Source organism: Carassius carassius, chromosome 43 (assembly GCF_963082965.1).
Source record: "Carassius carassius chromosome 43, fCarCar2.1, whole genome shotgun sequence".
NCBI lineage: Eukaryota > Metazoa > Chordata > Actinopteri > Cypriniformes > Cyprinidae > Carassius > Carassius carassius.
Genome location: NC_081797.1, coordinates 3825489 through 3846153, shown reverse-complemented (window position 1 = coordinate 3846153; position 20665 = coordinate 3825489). Strand labels below are relative to the sequence as shown.

Below are 20665 nucleotides of genomic sequence, written 5' to 3'. Positions count from 1 at the left end.
TCAAACTGACGCTGGATAATATCTGATGACGTTCCCATTCTCAGGTAAATTCTCAAGAGGAATGAAAATGATTCAAGCAGTGATGAGTTTTGTCCAGCGCAGAAAATGAGTCTTGTTTGAAATCCATTTCAAATCATAATGATGATGATAATCCATGGTTAATTTGTGGTGACCATACAGTAGTTTAATAATAATGTTTTTTTGTTTTATTTGTAGTAAAATTATGGATAATTTTCTTAAGGGTTGGTGGCCTATATTAGTCTGTATGTCATCAGTCGTCGTCTGAGGTTATTTTCGTTTTCGATTCGTAGACCACTAAAAAAAATCTCTCTTTCTACTGTTTAATGTCTCATACCTTTAATTCCACCAGATGAAGTTTTTCCGTGAAATTTATTTAAACGTTTTGTTGTTGAACAACAGTGTGATATACTGTAAAGCCGCAACCTCACCTTCCCGCGTCGTGTCCACACGCCTGTCACGTGACTAGCTCGAGCTGCCATTGTCCTGGTAACGGTTACCTGGTAACGAGCGCGAGGATAAAAGAGCAACTCACGGTGCGCACAGGTATGTTGTTTACTACGCGGAGGAGCGCGCAGGTAACAGACGAACCGTTCATGGCTAAAAACGTATTATGTGTTATTAAGTTATTTAAATCATACAAAAATAATATTATCAGTATACATATTTTGTTGTTTCATGGTTGTTTCAAGTCCATCAAGTGCACTTTTAAATGACAACAAGTAAATAAATGGCGATGAAATCTCTAGAACGACATTATGAATGTTTTATCCGCAGTAACGTGGCTTAGTGTTAATGTGACCCCAGTCAGACACTGTATTGGAAAATGTTTGTTTATATCAAACTGTAATTCTTCCATTGTGCATGGTAAGTTACTTGAAATAAAACATCACATGATCAACCATACATTTGTCATCGTGTGTGTGTGTGTGTGTGTGTGTGTGTACAGTTGTCAGGGTTCTGTATTTTGTTATAGGTAGTCACAGTCACAAATGGTTGGACCCTTGGGAGCAGTCAAACCTTTGGTGGGAATGGGCAGACCAGGGGGGCGTCCGGCTAACATCGGCCTAGACCAGTATTGCACCTCCTACAGACAATCTTACAGTGAGTATAGATTCATCAAACTGTACTTTTTTTTTTTTTTATGATTATGGACATTGGCATGAGCAGACTAATACTGAAACCAGACAATATCAGGTCATTTAAAACAACAGCCTTTTTCTATGCCACAATTTGAAAACATTAACAGCCATCCATTTTATCTACCACACATTTATAATGTTTTGATTGCTTATTTTACTGGAAACATTCAAACCTCTAGACCAATGCAAGAATATTTATTTTCTTTATTATTTTCCCAACTTTTGTCTGGTTTCAGACTTGTACGTGGTTATTGTGAAATGCAGTAAAGAATCTTCATGCAACCTCTTTTAGAGGAATTGAAGTTGTAAACATCTAATCTGGCCCAAATGGGAAAAAAATCAGTGAATATAGCATATTTATGTAATATGGGCTACCTTAATGAATAATATATGGTACTTTTTCATTAATTAAAAAAAGTTTTATTATGTATAATTTATTTGTACTCCACAACCGAACTACTGAATGGAAAAGAGCTGAATTTTATTGTTGTGGAATATAGGATGTTGAATTTGTCATGAGTTGTGTCCTCTTTTATCCAGGTAAGGAGTTATTCCAGTCATGTCTCGGTCATCATTTTGGGACGGGTTACTCTGCCAACCACCGTCCTGTTCTGTACTACAGCTCCAGCCTGGATCGCTATGATAATCCACAGTTTGGGTGAGACCCAGATTGTGTGTGTGTGTTCGAAATCACACACATTTTACACTCCAAAGCCTTTTTGCACCTCACTAAATCATTGTAGATGCATATACTTTCCCTTTTCTCGTAGTCTCTCATTGTTGGACAGTTTTGAGTCTCAAACGAAGCGTCATTACCAGCGTCTGGTTCTGCCCGACGGGACGGAGCCTTTGGCCTGCACAGGCTCCAGACACAGAGAGAGCGGATATTTGCAGCTCCAAGCTCAGCCAAGACCTGTGAGAGCCAAAGACACACACATAGAAATGCAGCAGGTTTCAAGGGCACTGTGCCATGTCACTTCAGCCTGGCCTCATTGTGCTTTAACTTTCTCTCTCTCTGTGTCTTAGAGAGCAGCGTCCTGTCAGACTGAATATAAAGCCACTTACATTCCTCACCGCCTCAGAGTTTTGGGTAAGTGGTGTGGTTTAAAAATAATGGTTCTTTGTGGATTGATGTTGCATTCTCTAGGTGTTTCAGATCGGTGCGTTTGTGTTTTAGTTGGACCCATAGAAGATATTGGATACACTAAGGAAACCAATCTACAGCCAAATACCTTCCTCCCTCAAAATATTAACATGGTGTGTGTGTGTGTAAACTCCTCATTTTAATCCGCTGGCAAAATCAATGTCAAGATGTTTTTTTAAACTGCACTGATCCATGCTGTATTCATGATGAGAATCATATAATGAAATTCTTTTTCCAATGTTATGCTGACTCTCTGCTCTGACTGGGTAATGATGGTTTTCAGGATGACGCTCGCAGGACACAGGAAAGTGTGATGAGGACTGACTTCCTTCCTGGATGTTTCCTACAGGTGGTCTCTCTGCTATTATTCTGTCCATCAACATCTTGACAATTTTTTAAGATGTGCGTCAGCTTGATGAGGTCTGTAGGCTATTTAATGTGTGTGTGTGTGTGTGTGTGTGTGTATTAGGGCAGTGAAGCATTACCAAAACTTGCCTCCCGTGCACTTCGAGAAACTGGATTTACAAGAGAAACCCAGAGGCCTCTGACCAGTTCAGTGAGTATCTCTCTCACTAGATAAACTCTGCAGTTAAGACTACAACAGCTTCTCCGATCAAGGATCAGGGTTCATTGGATGTTCTGCCCACAGGCCTCTGTGCAGGGTGGTGTTGGTAAAGACAGTGGAAAGAAGACTAGAACTGCTGCAGCTAGATGGTCCATTGGGCCGGTGGTAAATAAAACCAATATATTTTGTCCTCTAGACTTGTGTAATGGTGAAATCTGCACTTTTTTGTTTGGGTATGACTGTTCAAATAGATTTAAATAAACATCCAATTTACATTTTACATATATGGAAGATTAGATTAGACCATTCAAAGATAGTTCACCCAAAAACATCAATTCCATCATCATTTATTCACCATTGTTTCAAATCCATATGACTTTGTCAATTTATTTCTTCTCCATGGCTTTTTCGATTCTTATCTATTCAAATATCTTATCTATTTCTTTATATATTAGTATATGTGTGTGAGTGTGTGTGTTTAGATATATATTGTCCTTGTGTTCACATGTGTTATAGACAACATATCAAGTTTTTCTTCAAATATTGCATGTGAATGCATTTTCTTGGACTGAAATATATAGAGGTCCAGGTATATTTTTCCATTTTTTTTTTAAATATATATTTATACATTTTTTTATTTATTTTCCAAAATATACAAAAGAAAATCTCAATATATTGATAGAAAATATATTTACATACATTTTGAAAAGTATTTTAGAAAATAAATATTTTGTATTTTTTATATATATATATATATATAAAATAATATTATGCTTTATGGGATATATAGTTCACCCAAAAATTTTAATTCTGTCATCATTTATTCACCCTCAAGCTGTTCCAAACATTTATGAGTTTCTTTCTTCAGCTAAAAAAAAAACAAACACTTTGAATAATGTTAGTATCCAAACAGTTGCTGATCCCCATTGATTTCCATGGTATGGGAGAAAATACAATGGAAATCAGTGGCAACTGTTTGGTTACCAACATTCTTCAAAATATGTTCTTTTGTGAGTAAATTATGGGAAAATTAAAATTTTTGGTTGAATTATCCTTTACACATTAGTACCTACATGGTACATATAAGTACCTTTTGTAAGTGTACTGTCCCAGTGACAGCTTTTGTACCTTTAATTCTAATAGTGTAGGTTTGTAATTACAAGAGTGTGAGCTAAATCTGTAAATGAAACCTAAATCCTACAAGTAAAAAATGAGCTAAATGTGCTCTTCTTCCTAGAAAAGCCTTTTAGAAGACAGTCTGTTCTGTGCCAGTTCCGATTTAATGTCACAAAAGCACTCAGAGATGACACGGCTCGCCTCAACAACACTTTGAACAGTCATCCATTCAAAAGATGAATGAAGTCTGATATATTTTGGTGTGCCGCTGCTGCTTTAAGAGGGATTTTTGGAATAGTGTAGTGTACTGGCTGTTCTGTATTCTACAGGGCTCATCAGGATTTGTCCTGAACGCCCCCAACATCACAAGCCTCTCACATACACCAGCCGACCAGCAACACTTCCTCACACACTACCAAAGCAAGTGAGTCATGTCTGTCTATCTCTGTGTCTGTTCCTGGTATTTGACTGACAAAACTGATTGCTCATTCATTTGAACTGACTGTCTGTGCCTTGTAGACATGGGCATCTACTGCATTACATGGTTTTAAACCTGGAGGTTCAGTGTGTTCTGATTGGTTGCTGGGGGGATGAGTGTATCCTGATTGGTTATAATGAGTTATTAAAAAAAACCTGCATGGTTTTCGTCCTTATCATTGTTGCAGGTTTTGTGATAAATCATCAGTGATGCCGCAGAGATCAGAATGGCTGAGAGGAGGCATACAGAGACACAGAGAAAGCGGATACAGTGGACGAGACACAGATAGGTACACACATAAACACCTTATGTGCTCGAATTCATGTACACCTGAACGCTTGTTAATAACATCCTCTGTTTGTTTCTCTCTTTCACACAGGTTTAATCTTAGTGGATTTAATGTCCTAGCTTCACAATAAACCTGAAATATTCATTTAAACATAATACTGTCAAACTCTGCTTGATCGTTTCTACTTGACATTTTCAGACAAAATAATATTGCTTTAATTTAGAGGTGTTGTCTGTGCATCATACTTAGGGTTAGCGATTTTAACCAACCCTTAACACTATTCAACTTTAATGCATTAAGCTGAGAATAATTAACATCAATCATTTTGAGCAAGTTGTGTAAAAACTATTGAGCAACATAATTATTGATGTAAGACTGAATGTAAGACCAGGAAGTGTTGTTTAACTGTGTTCAGCAGATTGTGTTGAAGAAAAATTCACGCTCTTACACAGATTGCAATGCATACACCAATACACACAGATTTGCACAAATTATGTACACAAATTCCTAGCCATGCCGAGAAAGGAGTGGCACCAAATGAAAGCTCAGCCGGCTGGCATATGGTCACAGTTATGGTGCCTGCTTAAGTTGGTGTGTGTGTGTGTGTGTGTGTGTGTGTGTGTGTGTGTGTGTGTGTGTGTGTGTGTGTGTGTGTGTGTGTGAGCTTCTCTCTCTCATCTCAGGGCCAATGTTCACTCTCCCACACAGGCAGATCATTCATTATCCTTAATAATCCTTGCAAGAAAGGGAGAATAGGGACTGATTGAATAAAGGAACACTGGTCTTTTTACTTCATGCTTAACACTGAAAAAGTGACACAAGTGCTTGTCTATAAGTGCAGAGGTCTTGCTATTTTGCAGTAAATTGAGCAGTTTGAGCATTAGCAATCAAGCATTAATTGTATTATTGTTCATACATGATTTGAATTAAAAACACTAAATATTTGATGTTTGATTCATCATTTGCAAAATATGGACATAAAGGACACCTTAAATTTGCATGGTATAAAATAAAATAAATCTCATATTTACACGAGAGAGCCAATTATCAACTATTTAGAAATTTAGAAAATTATCAACCATTTAGAACTCCCTAGCAATGCACCAGCAACCACATAGCAACACCCTGGCAATATTTTAGCACACACATCATACACTGTGTTTGAAATCGAATACTGTAGCTAATTTAGTTGAAAAAATGCTTCTCAATTGTTAAATAGTATGTTCTATATGGTAGGAATGTTTGTAGTATGAATGTTTGTAGTCAGAATCTCAATGGAGAATTTTCACTTACTATTTTATGAATACTGTGAATTCAGACATACTACCTGAGATATTTTGGATGAAAACCAGTAGGCTTGTGAATGTCCCATTAACTGCCAAGTAAAATACACTATGAAGGTCCAGAAAAGTATGAAAGACATCGTCAGAATAGTCCATCTGCCATCAGTGGATCAATCTGAATTTTATGAAGCGACAAGAATACTTTTTGTACATGAAGAAAACAAAACTTTATTCAACAATTCATCTTCTCTGTGTCTCTCCGCATCACCGCAGAACCATTTTGGAGAATATCCACTGAACGCAAGCAGCGTACGCTCTTCTGTCTGCCGCGCTGCACGGACGCGTTGTTTTTGTTCAAATAAAAGCATAAATACATGTAGAAAACGTATCCTTGTGGTACGGCTGAAACAAAGGTGCATACGCAGTTTGCGTTCAGCGGATGTTCTCCAAAATGGTGCTACAGTGATGCGGAGAGACACAGAGGAGACAAATTGTTGAATAAAGTTTAGTTTTCTTCATGTACAAAAAGTATTCTTGTCGCTTCATAACATTACAGTTGAACCACTGATGGCAGATGTCTTTCATACTTTTCTGGACCTTGACAGTCAATGGGACAGTCACAAGCCTCCCGGTTTTCATCCTAAATATCATAAATTGTGTTCTGAAGACGAACAAAGCTTTTACAGGAACGACATGGGGGTAAGTGATTAATGACAAAATCTTCATTTTGGGGCAGAGTAACCCTTTAAGTAAATTTGAAAATCTAGTTCTCACATTGCAGTTTTCTAGCCTTGCAATTACACTTTTAATGGCTTACAGCATAAAGCTAACCAACTGGAATATACAACATGCAAACATGCTCTACTTGTGAGCAAAATCATATACACTGGACAATGATGGCCCCTCCTCTCATGCTGACACACTGTCGCAATGGCTCGGATTACATTTCTAACACCAGATGACTTCTGCTGAGATCTGGCAGTGACAGAGATATTACTGTGAGTGCCTGTTACAAGGCTATGAAGCTTCAAGCGCCGCAGAGGCGATCCAGTGTTCATTCACGGCTTGCTATGCAGCTGACCTTGGGAGAATGGCGTTAACATAAACTAGCAGTAAGCCGCTAAATGATTAAGCACAGAGACTATGTTCTCCCCTTCAGGCCTGGACTGTGTCAGAGCACTCAGCCACTCCGCAGATACTCGATAGACTACTTGCTGCCTGAGGATCCAGCGCTAACGGCTATGCCAAAATCTCTTAGACGGACTTATTCCTTCAGAGATGGCATATAATGAGCAGTCAAATTGAGATAAAAGAGTTTTTAGGCATGATCTGTGCTGTTTCTTACGTTTTTTATTGTTTTATTGACTGTCAGGCAAATTTGTAGTGTTATTATGTCATGTAATAACACAAATATTGGAGGGTGAGTTCTGCACCAAAGTTTAATTCATCCAAATGTGAATTTTCAGTGGTTAATTACTGACCCATAATGCGATTCAACCACAATTTTAAGAAGCTACAAAATATTTTTGTGTGCAAGAAAAAAGAAAAGTAACATTACAAAAATAATTTTCTGCCAAATCATGTCTTCCGCCATTAACGAGAGTCCCTCTGCTCCTAAACAATGCATGTGCCTGGTGCTTTCATTTTTGGGTGAACTGTCCCCTTTAATACATGTTTCAATGTGTTAGATTGAATGTCTTCTTGAAGCAATTGTAATAGTGATTTTTGTTTTAGTAAACACAACAAATAGTACGTTTTTATGAAAGGCAAGAGTCTGTTTACCTCAAAATAGCAACCATCAACCACTTTTTTGATGTCTTCCACAGCTGAAAGAAATCGCAGATCTACCTGCCAGTGTCAACACAACCCATCCCACCAAAAGCAAATGTGCATGGCTCAGGTGTCTTTGAAACAGCCAAGTTTCAATATGCAAAGAATACCTTTATTCTCATCTGCCAACTGCAAGTTCTTTTGCCTTTCTCAGAGTATGCACTTCATCTGAGATGCCTCAGTAACATACTGTAAGTATTTGGCTGTTTGCCGATGTGAATGACAAATCTATTTGCAAATTGAAAAATTGCTTTTTTAGACACCTGATCTGTGCACATTTGTGTATGCGTGATGGGTCATGTTGATTCTGGCATGGAGATCTGCGATGCTTTTCTCGACTTTCTGTCAAAGGTTGTGCCAAAACACTTGTTTCAGATTCTTTGCAGCAGTAATGACAGACTCATAGCGTTACATAAATATTTTAACAGATGGGTTTTGACTCTTTCGGGGAGAGATGAGAAGTGACAGGAGATGGAGAGAGAGAGTTTAAACAGCACAATGATGGATGAAGGAAGAAAAGGGAAAGGAGGAGGAAAGGGCAATGAAAACACTTCTTGAGTAGAATGAGAGAGTTGGCAGATGTGACTGGAATAGAAAAATAGGTAAATATAAGACTGATATTGGAGGGAAAGAATGAACAATTGAGGAGCATGCAAATTAGAGGGAAGTGGATTCTCCAGATGTCCTCTATAATTGAAAACAATTATTTCTTTCTTGAACTTTTGCATTTGGGAACAAAGAGTTTTGAGAAATAATATGACTTTCTTCCGTAGAACACATTAGGTGAATCTTTAAGATAATCCTTAATTATTAGAAAAGTGCTCCATATGATTCTTATATTGCAATTCTGAAGCCATACTGTACAACAGCTTTATGTGACGAACTTAGCAAAATCATTATTCAGTGAAAATATTTTTCTAGTTTTCCCATCATAATCAATAGTCATCTACACTTCTTGCATTTCACTAATTTGCTTTGCATTGTGTCACATGGCTCGCCTGCAGTGTTAATTGGGTGTTAAACAGTATTTTCCTTTTTATACCATCACCCAACCCACAAACCTGCTGGATCCATTACAGTCTTTGTTCTTGGACCTCATTATTTACACATTAAGCGCTGCTCTCTCTCAGTCTTTCTCCCAAAACATCACTGACTAAGTACCCGGGCCTTTTATGGATTGCACCCATTCACTCCCTGATGTTTCTCTTCTGTCTGCACGCCTCCACTCGACTTTCGCACATCGAGCCCTTTAAGAGACAGAACGTTTACTTCTATTAGTGCTAACTTGGCTAGCTCTTCCCATCTGTCTCAGATCACGCCAATGTTGTTCCACGGCCATACAGCTAGGATTCTTAGTGGAAACTCACTTAATTCAGAACTTAATTGGCCTTTTAGAAACATGAGTGTTTCTAGATTCTAGTTTAGATTTTTCCTGGTCAGGGCTGGGATTTGGAAATTTATTTTGAATACTTTCAAAATTCTTGACTTCTGTCTAGGCTAAGAAACATGGACATGTCATTTTTCTTGCTATATTACCTAGTTGTAGTCAGCACTGGTATTAGATCTTCTCTAAGTCCGACAAGACATGAATCATTGAAACATGTTTGGCAAACTCATTGGTTATTTAATAAGAGAATATTTGGTTTCACCAACACACATCGCTGCAATTGCAGCATCAAGTTTCTTATAACAGTGCACTCATGTCAGGGTAGATTTCCAGACACACTTACACAAACTCACAAACAAAAATGCCTGAGCCCTGCTCTTAATTAGAAATACACAGCACACTGTAATGTAGTTTTGACGCATGAAAAAGTTGTGCAGTTTCACAGGCCTTCACAGTTGATTTTTTACAAATTACAAGTCTTAAAATCATTAAACCATGTAAGTAATGAAGTGAGTCCTGTGTTTGAAGATTGCAGTAATGGATGGCAAACAATAAATAACTTACATTATACTTTTGCAACACTCACTTATACTTTTGTGAAAAACTTTTGCGTATTTGCGTATTCATAGGGTCTTTGAGTGATGCTGTTTTATAACTTAAACTGTATTTTAGAATTGTGTTACAAATTTTCATGTTTTTTTTTTTGTGGCATCATTGACTCACCCTTAAGTAATTTCAAACCTGTATTCCTTTATAGAGAGTGTAAATGAAAATATATTTTACAATGTTAGTGTATTTTGTCTTTACAATGAAAATCAATAGGGACCAATGTAGTTCTGGATCCCATTGACTTTAATTGTGTTGGGGAAAAACCGTACATTCAAATATCTTATTTTGTGTTTCACACAGTATTTAACAACATGAGAATGAGCAAATTATATCAGATTTTAAATTTTTGGGTATACTATTTCTTTTTAAAAACTTTTTTCATTTTTTTTTTTCAAAAAACCTTTCATTCAAATTTCCAACCAATCAGACATAATTTAATGTTAATGTTAGCAGATGCTTTTTATTAGAGCGACCTGAAGTCGCTTTAATAACCCTATAAAGTATCATGGGGTTACTTAAGTACCATTTTCTGGGCTCCAATAACTCATTGTTACTCTCCAGTTCACCCTTGGGATTGAACCTGCAACCCTTGCAGTAACACCTCAGATGCTTAAAGCAGAAGTGTGTAGCATCTGCATAAAAGAATTGCAAAAATAATGACTGTTGGTTGCTAAACAATCTGCAATTCTGAAATTACACACTTCAGATATAATAATTAGACTAACAGGTGCAAGTATCAAGGTTGTTCTTGCTCCTCCCCTTCATATTCATAGTCCATTTCAGCTCTCTCATACTCTAACTCCGCCCCCTCATAGCCTTCATACACCTCCCCCTCGCAGATTAGCTCCTCCCTTTCATATTCCAGACCATCATCATCATAACCAAGCTCCGCCTCCTCAAACGCCACACCTTGTCTCTCAGACTCCGCCCCTTCATCATTATTTTGTGGTTCGTTCTCATCCCCAGTTGGGGTTGTTGATGAATCCGGCTCATTTATTTCCTTCCCCTTAGCAGCTGCCAAGTTAAGGGCGGAGTTAATCCGGAGTTTCTTGAGTATTCCGTGAATGACCGGACTTGCTGCTGCCGCCGCCGCAGCCGCCGCCTCCTCTGCTTCCTTTTCCGCTCGTTCTTTTGCCTCTCTCCTTCTCTCTCTAGCCTGCAACACCTCCTCAGCCCCCTCCCCGACGATAAGCACCTCCCCCCCAACACGCGGTGGCTCCTTCACAGGGTTGTGGTCATAGGAGAAGAGTCGCAGCGCCGGTAGATGATGCAAGTTTGGGAACTCTGATATCCGATTGCGGTCCATGTCCAGAATCTCCAGCTGCTCCATCTTGAGTAGCACTCGCGGAAACTCCTGAAAGCGATTACCGTACAGCCAGAGCCCTCTCAGGGACTCCATGCGGCATAGGTCCGAGGGAAGGGTGCGCAGGCGGTTGTCCCCGATCTGCAGTGAGCGCAAATTGGGAAGGTCGTATAACTGCTTGGGGAAATGCTGGAAGTAGTTGCTCTCCACCCACAGGCAACGTAAGTTCTGCAGGTTGCTCACTTCCGGTGGGAGGCACATCAGCCGGTTGCTTCCCAGGTAAAGACACGTGAGATTAGTCAACTGGCACACCGAGAGAGGAACGTCATCAAGCTTATTGAAGTCGAGCGCCAGGGTACGCAAACCCTGCAGCCGCGTGATACCCTTAGGAATGTTGCGGAGACGGTTTCCACAGACGTAGAGCTTCTCCAAGTACTCCAGATCTAGGACTTGACGAGGAAGGCGACGGAACTTGTAGTAGCTCAGATCCAACACCGGATCTCCACTCGCCAAGAGATCGTCTACTCCAAGCGGCAGCTCCTCGTCCTCCAGGACCTCCTCTTCTTCTTCTTCTTCTTCAGCCACTTCCTCCTCCTCCTCACCTTCATCTCCCTTCTCTTTAACCTTTTTCTCCTTTTCTTCTCCTCCTTCGTCCTGGGCCTCTTTTTGTGATGAGTTGCCCATACCCTCGGCCGGCTAGCCCGGCGCTTGTCTGTGTGTGTCGTGAGAGAGTGTTTCAGGACGGGGTAAGAGGGTGAGGCGGTCTGTGGGGCTGGCCCCCCCTCCCCGTGTCAGTTTCACTCAGTAGGATTGACCCGGCAGTGACAGAGCCAGCACAGCGACACATGATGCTCTAACTATAGGCGGCTTCCCCTCAGTCCGAGTACAACGAGGTCCAACGTCAGCAAACACGGCAGTGATACCAGCAAGGAGCCATATTCTGAGTGTTTGTGTGGATTGCTTCAATTAAAATACTATATGCTATAGAACAGATAATAATAATAATAATAATAATAGTAATAATAGTAATAGTAGTAGTAATAATAGTAGTAGTAGTAGTTGTAAAAATAAGTATAACTGTAACAGGAAGAAAGTTTAATTTTGTCTCTGTAATGTAAACTCAAAGTTAACAGATGAGTGTCAAAGTAGATGCCAATGTTCGTATATTAATTATACATACCGTACACAGCTAATTAGTTATTTTTAAATTTATATTAAAGTATATAGTTTGTTAAAAGCATTAAATGACTCACATTACAGTCAGAAACTAAGCGTTTCAGTCTGTTTGTGTGAACCGTGGTGCTGAGCGTCTCTCTCTGCCGACACACACAGCTCTTGTCCGGTTGCCCGGTCTGTGGATCCCGGTCTCTCTTTGACCTGGCCGGCGGCAATGTGAACCGAACTGATGATAGCAAACTGTAACTCCGCTTTGCGTGCTCCTAAATCGGACAAAATCTTCTCAGACGTAAGTTTAAAGTTTCCAGAAGCGCTCGACTCGATGTCTGTGTCTTTACAACGTTGTGCGTTGAGTGCTGACTCGCGTTTCTCTCTCTCTCTTTCTCTGGAGTGTGGAGTTTGCGTAAAGCGTTGCTATGGACCGTCTCTCTCCCCTAGCAACCGAAACAGGGACATGAGAGTTACACACGATTGTCACGTGGTTTGACGGAGAGAGAGAGATTTTATATATATATATAATAAAGCATATGTCATGCTTTATTTAAAGAAGATATACTATTATGAATTATTATAAAAATTGCAATAAATTCATAAAGAGAAAGAAATGCTATTTAATGCAATAAATAAACTGTAGTAACAAAATCCGAAGTAAAACATTGTTGTCAGCAAATTGTTGTGCTATTCAGAATGTGCAGAATTCCATAATATCTACACAAAATCAATAAATAAACAAATGTACAATAATTTACTCTCAACTGCACTGCTCTGAAGTGTACTCCTTGACCGGCTTCTACGTCACACATGGCCTTTTCAGAACTGAATATACTATAGGCTACTGAACTATTGATCTGTGAAGCGTGCTATAATGTTTTTTATTATTGATGTATTGAAGTTATTATGATTTTAGAATGCATTTCTTGCCATGTAGAGATGAGAGTCTCCAAATTATGTTTTGTGGTGTTGCACGTACTGATAAGTGTTTAAATCACTCTGCCTTATAGGTGTTTTTCTGCTGAAGTGTTGTAATGCATCAAAGTTCAGCCTCGATGTTCCACGGTGTCACAGCAGCACAAATCCCCCTAGTGGCCAGTTCACTTCATAGACTCTGAACCTGATGCTGAGTGAGCAAGGCTCGTGAGCAAGTGCTGACATTCGGTCAGAAATCAGTTTAGACCTTTAAGATTTTCATTCATTACTGGCTTGAGTCGCCAATTCTCATTTTAAACTAATGCACATATTTTCAACTCTTCTATGATGTTGTGCATTATTAGACTTCGCAAGGTTAATTATAAATTTAATTTACTTTATAAGCATGTTTCATCAGGGATTTTCATGTAAGTTTTGGACAGTGATTTCCATGCAACTCATTGGAGCTCAAAACTACACTCTTAGAAGAAAAGGTTCTATATAGAACGTTAAAAGGTTCTATCAGGCACTACATATTTGGAACCCCTAAAAGGATATAGAACCCTTTTTAAGGGTTCAATCAAAAGAACCCTTTAGGGGTTCATTCATGATTATTTATTTTGTCCTTTCCAGATTAAATATTCAATATAATTGACAAACATCAAGACCCTAAAATGAAAAAATGTAATTCACATAAAAAAGTCACCCATGAATACTGAAAAAAGCACACCCAAAGTGCATAGCACTAGTCATTTATTTATATTAACAAAAAGTTACTTCAAATATTCAAGGCTTTAAATGTACAAATCAACCCTAAAACACCAACCATTTAAAAAATGTCATAAATAATGAAAATAGAGTTTCACCTACATCTACATATTACAAAATAAGTCCATTATAAAATTACATTAATATATCACTAATAAATAATGCAAATATACAGATTCATCTAAATTCCCATCAGGGTTAGAACAACATCAAGTACCTCAAAACTACAAATCCATATTAATATAACTCACAATGGAAATATACAGATATAGAAGTACTTCAAATCTACAAATTCATATTAATATCACTCATAAAGAATCTGAATACATAGATTAAAATTCAGATCAACATTTCAGAACATCAAGTACTTCAAATCTACAAATTTACATTAATATCACTCATAAAGTATTGTAATTACAGATTCAAATTCAGATCAGCGCATTTCAGAATAACATCAACCGCCTCATATTTACAAACTTACAGTTGCACTATTCACGAAATATCAAAGTATTATGATAATTGATTATACATTTTGAGCAGTGGGACAGACAGTTATTTTTTTATTTTTTTGGCTTCTGGAGAGTTTAAACAGGTATTGCTCAACAAAATTCATTATGTGAGTGATGTACTTGGGGTATTCCACACTGAATATGAAATAAGTAGCAAAGAGGCACTGCATTGCCTCCATCACATCCATTTCTGCGCTCACAATGTTGAAACACTCCATATAGATGCTGGCTCTTTTTGCATGGAGGGAGTTTGAAGCTCATGAAAAAATATAGTCTGAGTTGGCTTTACTGATTCCTGCAAGTTGGAAAAACATATAAATTATTTGTGAAATAACTTAGAATCTTGCATACTTTCTTCCGAACAATTAGGGATGTGACTGACCATTTTTTACCACAGTGGTAAGGGCCAATTCACTGGCTAGGTTGCACACGCAACTCACAAACAATCATGACCACAGAAACTTCAAGATCAATGCAATATTCATTAATAAAATAGCTTGGATAGCATACTGAAAAACTAAAAAGCAACAATGTATCTGTTTTTGATTTAACTAAACTTGCAGCTTGATTATTGAAGAGACATTACACAAACATTATTCACACATGCAGTTTCTCACTTTCTCTCTGTTGTTAATTTAAATAAAAATGCTATTCGTTCAAGCTACATCATTTCTGTATCTGATTTAAAGCATGCAGAATGCTAGATCTAAAGGCCGGTTGCTAAAAAAAATGCGTCAGTGATTTTTTTGCCTCCACGTCTTTCATTTAAATTGTGCAAATGTTTTTGTGAGAAACTGAGCAGCCCTCTCTCAATTTTAACATCTTTGTATTTCTCCTGATATTACAAAACAACTGTCAATAAGAGTAAAACATTCTTCATTAGAACATTATTCTACAAGAGCAAGACATTTTTATTTAATTTTGTTATCACATTCACAGAGCTACATGCAATCAAGTGATCGTGGCTGTCAATTCTTTAAAACTATGGCATCTCAAATATCTGCTCATCAATGAACAATGAATGTCATACAGTTTGGAACTCAAGTATCTGTTCACACAAAAACAACACAACAAAACAGGTTATTGGTACACATTATTTTTTAGCTGTGATGGTTGTCTCTGTTTACATTCACAGTGTTTTTGGAAACCCTGTAAATTTGAACAAATAACAACATCTAAATAATAACATTATTATTTTGCTTATTTTTTAATTCAATTATTAATATATAAAGACTGAAATATTACTGTAATTACTTAGTCAAATAAAATATTTATATAATTTATTTTACACTTCACTTTCAAACATTAATCATTAATTAGTATGTGAGCAGAGCAGCATCCAAAATCAAAGTACTTCTGCTGAGATTCTGAAGTATGCTTACAATGGACACTTTACTACTCCATGAGAACACAGGAGAGGATTTATGAATGGCAGTGAAGCAATGCAACTGAGTTTTTGTAAAAAATATAAAAACATTAAATGCAAAATGTCTCAGTTCACATTGCTTTAATCTCTGATCTCCGTGTGCAAGTGTTTTGTTTGCATGTATGTCATTGCAGCAGCACATTAAACTTTAATTGTAATCAAACTGACTGGAACTACCTGTGATTCAAATTATTTTAATGCACACCTTTTAGCCAATCAGAATCAAATATTCAGACAAACCATTGTATAAATAGATTGGTAAACAGTAGTGTTCCTGTAGCTCAATTGGTAAAGCATTGTGCTAACAAGCGCAAGGTTGGGGATTTGATTCCCTGGGAACACATGATAGGTAAAACATTGAAAGCCTGAATGCACTGTAAGTCGCTTTGGATGAAAGCGTCTGCTAAATGCATAAATTTAAATAAATTTAATTTCAACGGTTCATAACTTGAAGAGCAGTCTCTAGATTAAGATGAAGGTCTTTCCCAAACCGCAACTTCACTTCATGCAGCAGCTACCAAAAAAAGAAAGAAAATTAATTAAAACAATTTTTACTTTTTATTCATACAAAAAAAATTGAAAATGCAGTGGAAATACTAAACTCATAGGAAACAACACTAAAAACAAATACTCACAAGTTGTGGAACCCGAAGAAATGGGAACATGTCCATGACCTCTCATGTTGATTTTGTCATTAAATCAACTCTTTTAAAAAGAGCGCATCTCATTCGATTTTTGATATGTTGGTGTAGTCAGGTTGTCTTTTACATAGTTCAGCATTTATCACAGTAATCTGCTAATGAAAACTTAATTGATCTTCTCCAAAATTTTCCAGGTTTAATATAATCTGAAAAAATATAAAAAAATAAATTCCTATTGTATATCTGCAATCTCCTAGCATCACTGGTAAATAATCAAGCAATTTTAAGACATTTTAGTGAAGAAGGATAAAACAGACAAACCTCCTGGGACTGGGTGGAAACCGGATTATCAGTACACAGGATTACTGGAAAGTTTGCAGTCTTGCATCTTTTTGTTTGCTGAAATGAGCAAAAGACAGTTCATATAAGGAAAAATATTTAGAAGTAACATAGCACAAATAACTGAAAATCAATTATCAGTAGAATTAAAGCATTCATTCACCCCCCAAAAAAAATTCTGTCACCATTTACTTGTTTACCTTTGTTGTTCCAAAACCACATGACTTTTATTCATGGATGTCAAGAATAATAAAAAACTTGATTTGGCCGTATGTCTCAAACTGCAGATTGTATGGCTGTTCTGTTCTGTTCTGTAGGGCTGTTCTTCATTACCATTTGAGTGTGCGGTCAAAAACTATCTTAGAGCACTATCTGCAGTTAAAAACTAAGCTTAGGATCAGAAAACACAAAATTTAACAGTTTGCAACAAGCACAACAAAACTTACCGATGTAAGGCAATTTGTGACTGTCGCGGTTTAGGCTCTGTCGTGTTTTAGTGTAGAAATCCGCTGTAGAAACATTGACAACTTAATTACTAATGGGTTTAAAGCTTATAAAAAGTAAATTACTTTTTAAAAAATGTATTTCTCTGACTTACCACAACAATATTTCCGTCAGACCATCAACTTAAATCAGCAGACGGGGATCAGTCTCCTCTCGACCGTTGGAATTCAAAAACGTGCACTGCACTCGCGAGACAGCGCTGCGTGAATATGCGTGAATATGAAAATAATGAGTTTATTACTTCTTTTTGTTTATGTTTGGTGTTCAACAGATAAAAATTTTTAATCCATAAAGCAAAACTGTTAAGTTGTGGTACATAATTTCACATAAATGACAAAGAATGAAATTAAAGAGCAGCAAACAAGACTATAGGTAAGGGGCCATTCACATATCGTGTCTTTTGCACGCTCAAGTTCGTTATTTCAAATGTAGGCACACGGTATGCGCGCTCATGATGGAAGCAACGCGCGCTAATTTTTCCAGGTGCGTCCTCACCGCATCGAGCTAAAAACATCCAACTTTTCAAAAATCTCCATGATTAAAATGTGATATTAAGTTACTACAAACAATAATTTAATTACGAATACAAAATGTTGCAGAATAATGTAATATATGAATGATTAATAACCTAATGAACCTTTGTGCCAAAAGGGTTCTTTCTTGTCATTATAGAACCTTTTTAGCATAAAAGGTTATTTGGAGTTGAGTAAAGAACCCTATGGTTCTATATAGAACCCCAATGAACCCTTTTTTCTAAGAGTGTTGTCATAACGTTCACCTTGGAGATTGAAAATGTTTCTTTTTTGAGACCCCAAGAGCCCAAATTCAGACCCAGAACAATAAAACCCACAGAAGAGGTGGGAGTTCAAAGGAGGAATCTTTATATTACCAAACTGCAGGGAGAGGAAGAGTAGATATAAGTCATGACCTGCAAGATTAACCTCAATCTGATGTGATCCGACCACCTCAGAGAAAACCAGTGTTGAGCTGCTGCAAGAGCTTTTGAAGCACAGCAGCTGTGGTCAAAGAGATCTCGTGTGTTCTGATTGGTGGATGATGATGATGAGTGGATAAAGACTAGAGCAATCAAATAGTGAGAGAGTGATCTGCTCACCTGGTTATGTTCGTGGATGTTTCGACGTGGAAAGCAGTTCGGAATGGAAATATTGATATTTTATTTGTTAACAACATACTTTTCGTACCTTAATTTCAGTAAATGTTATGAAATTAGAGAACTAAGCCAATAGTAGCGCTGGCGGTGTCATTTGATTTGGATGGGAACTTCGGATTGTGAATCATTTGAGTCAGTTTGAGAGTTCGGAGTGGGTTCGCGAATCATTTGAGTCAGTTTGGGTTTTGCGAATCATTTAAGTCAGTTCGGGAGTTCGTAGCGGGATCGCGAATCATTTGGATCAGTTCGGGAGTTCGTAGCTGGTTCACGAATCATTTGAGTCAGTTCGGGAGTTCGGAGCAGCTTCACAGATCATTTGAAGCAGTTTAAGAGTTCGGAGCGGGTTCGCGAGTCATTTGAGTCAGTTCGGGAGTTCGTAGCGAGATCGCGAATCATTTGAATCAGTTCGGGAGTTCGTAGCGGGTTCGCGAATCATTTGAGTCAGTTCAGGAGTTCAGAGTGGCTTCGCGAATCTTTTGAAACAGTTCGGGAGTTCGTAGCGGGTTTGCGAATCATTTGAGTCAGATCAGGAGTTCAAATCGGGTTCGCGAATCATTTCAGTCAGTTCGGGAGTTAGGAGCGGGATCGCGAATCATTTGAATCAGTTCGGGAGTCCGGAGCGGGATCGCGAATCATTTGAGTCAGTTCCTGAGTTCGGAGCGGGATCGCGAATCATTTGAATCAGTTCGGGAGTTCAAAGCGGGTTCGCGAATCATTTGAGTCAGTTTGTGAGTTCAGAGCGTGAATCACTTGAGTCATTTCGGGAGTTCGGAGCTGGTTCGCGAATCATTTGAGTCAGTTTGGGGTTCGCGAATCATTTGAGTCAGTTTGGAAGTTTGGAGCATGTTCGCGAATCATTTGAGTCAGTTTGGGGTTCGCAAATCATAGCTGTAAATGGATAGGCATTTTTAACTAATTTAGTAGCTAGTTCTAATTACGTTTTCCACGCGTGGTTAGTACTGATATGTGAACTTGTATTTTTGGTTTTAATGATGTGCCTTTTAACAGTATCAAGTATATTCAAAAACTAAAAAAATCGTGCCTAAAAAGCTAAAAAGTGCATGCATCTATAGGCTAATGTAAAGTTAGCCTACATGATGAAGTCATACTAGTGCCCGTGTGCATTTTGAGTGCGTTCTTTCACTGCATTATTCGTGTATTCAAATGCATTTATGAATGCATGTGAATGATTACAAAATTTAAGATATGGGGGTTAGAAAATGTATATATTTATATCATTTTATGTAGTTAATCAATATCACACGAAGAGTGCCATTTCAGTTTTTCTCCAAAAATCAGCATGATTAAAATGTGATATTAAGTTACTACGAACAATAATTTAATTACATATATGTTGCAGAATAATGTAACATATGAATGAATAATAGCCTAAAGAACCTTTGTGCCAAAAGGGTTCTTTCTTGTCATTATAGAACCTTTATAGCATAAAAGGTTCTTTGGAGTTGAGTAAAGAACCCTATGGTTCTATATAGAACCCCAATGAACCCTTTTTTCTAAGAGTGTAGTTCCTGATGAATCCATCAGAAGTTGTGTGTTATTCCTACACTGTGATGTAAACTACTTTGTAAACTTTTGATTCAATATTAAATGCCACTTTTGTTGTGTTTTAAGTGGATAAACACTTCCTAAAAATTGCACAAAATATTATCCTTCTGCCTGCATGATTTTATGAATTTGTGAAGGCCAGGGCTGTAACCATTACAACTGTTTTTATGATGTTGCATTTAGGAGCAGTGAAAGCAACATCTAAACCACTTCTAGAAATAAAAATAAAAAAGTCCTCAACTGATTAGGATTACTAACCTAATTCATTTTTATGAGCCAAACTGATAAGTTTTAAAATATTTTCTTGCTTTGACAACCCTGAAGAAGGACAAGGTTTTGCAGGGCTTTTGAAACATTTCAGGTCAAGATGACATTTATTGTTGAATAGATGGGAAAAGAATGCTATTTCTATTTAAATGCACAGATAGCTACTCAGATATGGCTACATAAACTACATTAAATTATTTTTTACAGGTATAGTAATGCTGCAGCTGC

The 20665-nt window shown here is 37.6% G+C and overlaps 2 protein-coding genes across 3 annotated transcripts; one reads left to right on the top strand and one right to left on the bottom strand.

Moving 5' to 3' along the window:
- The first annotated feature begins 467 nt into the window (after positions 1-467).
- saxo4 (stabilizer of axonemal microtubules 4) lies at positions 468-4982 on the top strand. Of its 2 annotated transcripts, none has more exons than XM_059536136.1 (12): positions 468-564; positions 995-1122; positions 1701-1818; positions 1931-2075; positions 2187-2250; positions 2338-2417; positions 2588-2653; positions 2774-2860; positions 2954-3034; positions 4315-4409; positions 4651-4752; positions 4843-4982. In XM_059536136.1, exons 2-12 carry the CDS (start codon positions 1011-1013, stop codon positions 4880-4882), a joined length of 990 nt encoding a protein of 329 aa, XP_059392119.1. In that variant the 5' UTR covers positions 468-564; positions 995-1010; the 3' UTR covers positions 4883-4982. The 2 variants fall into 2 exon arrangements, with proteins under 2 accessions (XP_059392119.1, XP_059392118.1); XM_059536135.1 differs by having other exon boundaries at positions 505-596.
- A 5312-nt stretch (positions 4983-10294) lies between these two features.
- LOC132125308 (leucine-rich repeat-containing protein 10B) lies at positions 10295-12779 on the bottom strand. The gene has a single exon (XM_059536679.1). It carries the CDS (start codon positions 11846-11848, stop codon positions 10598-10600), a length of 1251 nt encoding a protein of 416 aa, XP_059392662.1. The 5' UTR covers positions 11849-12779; the 3' UTR covers positions 10295-10597.
- Between the last annotated feature and the right edge of the window lie 7886 nt (positions 12780-20665).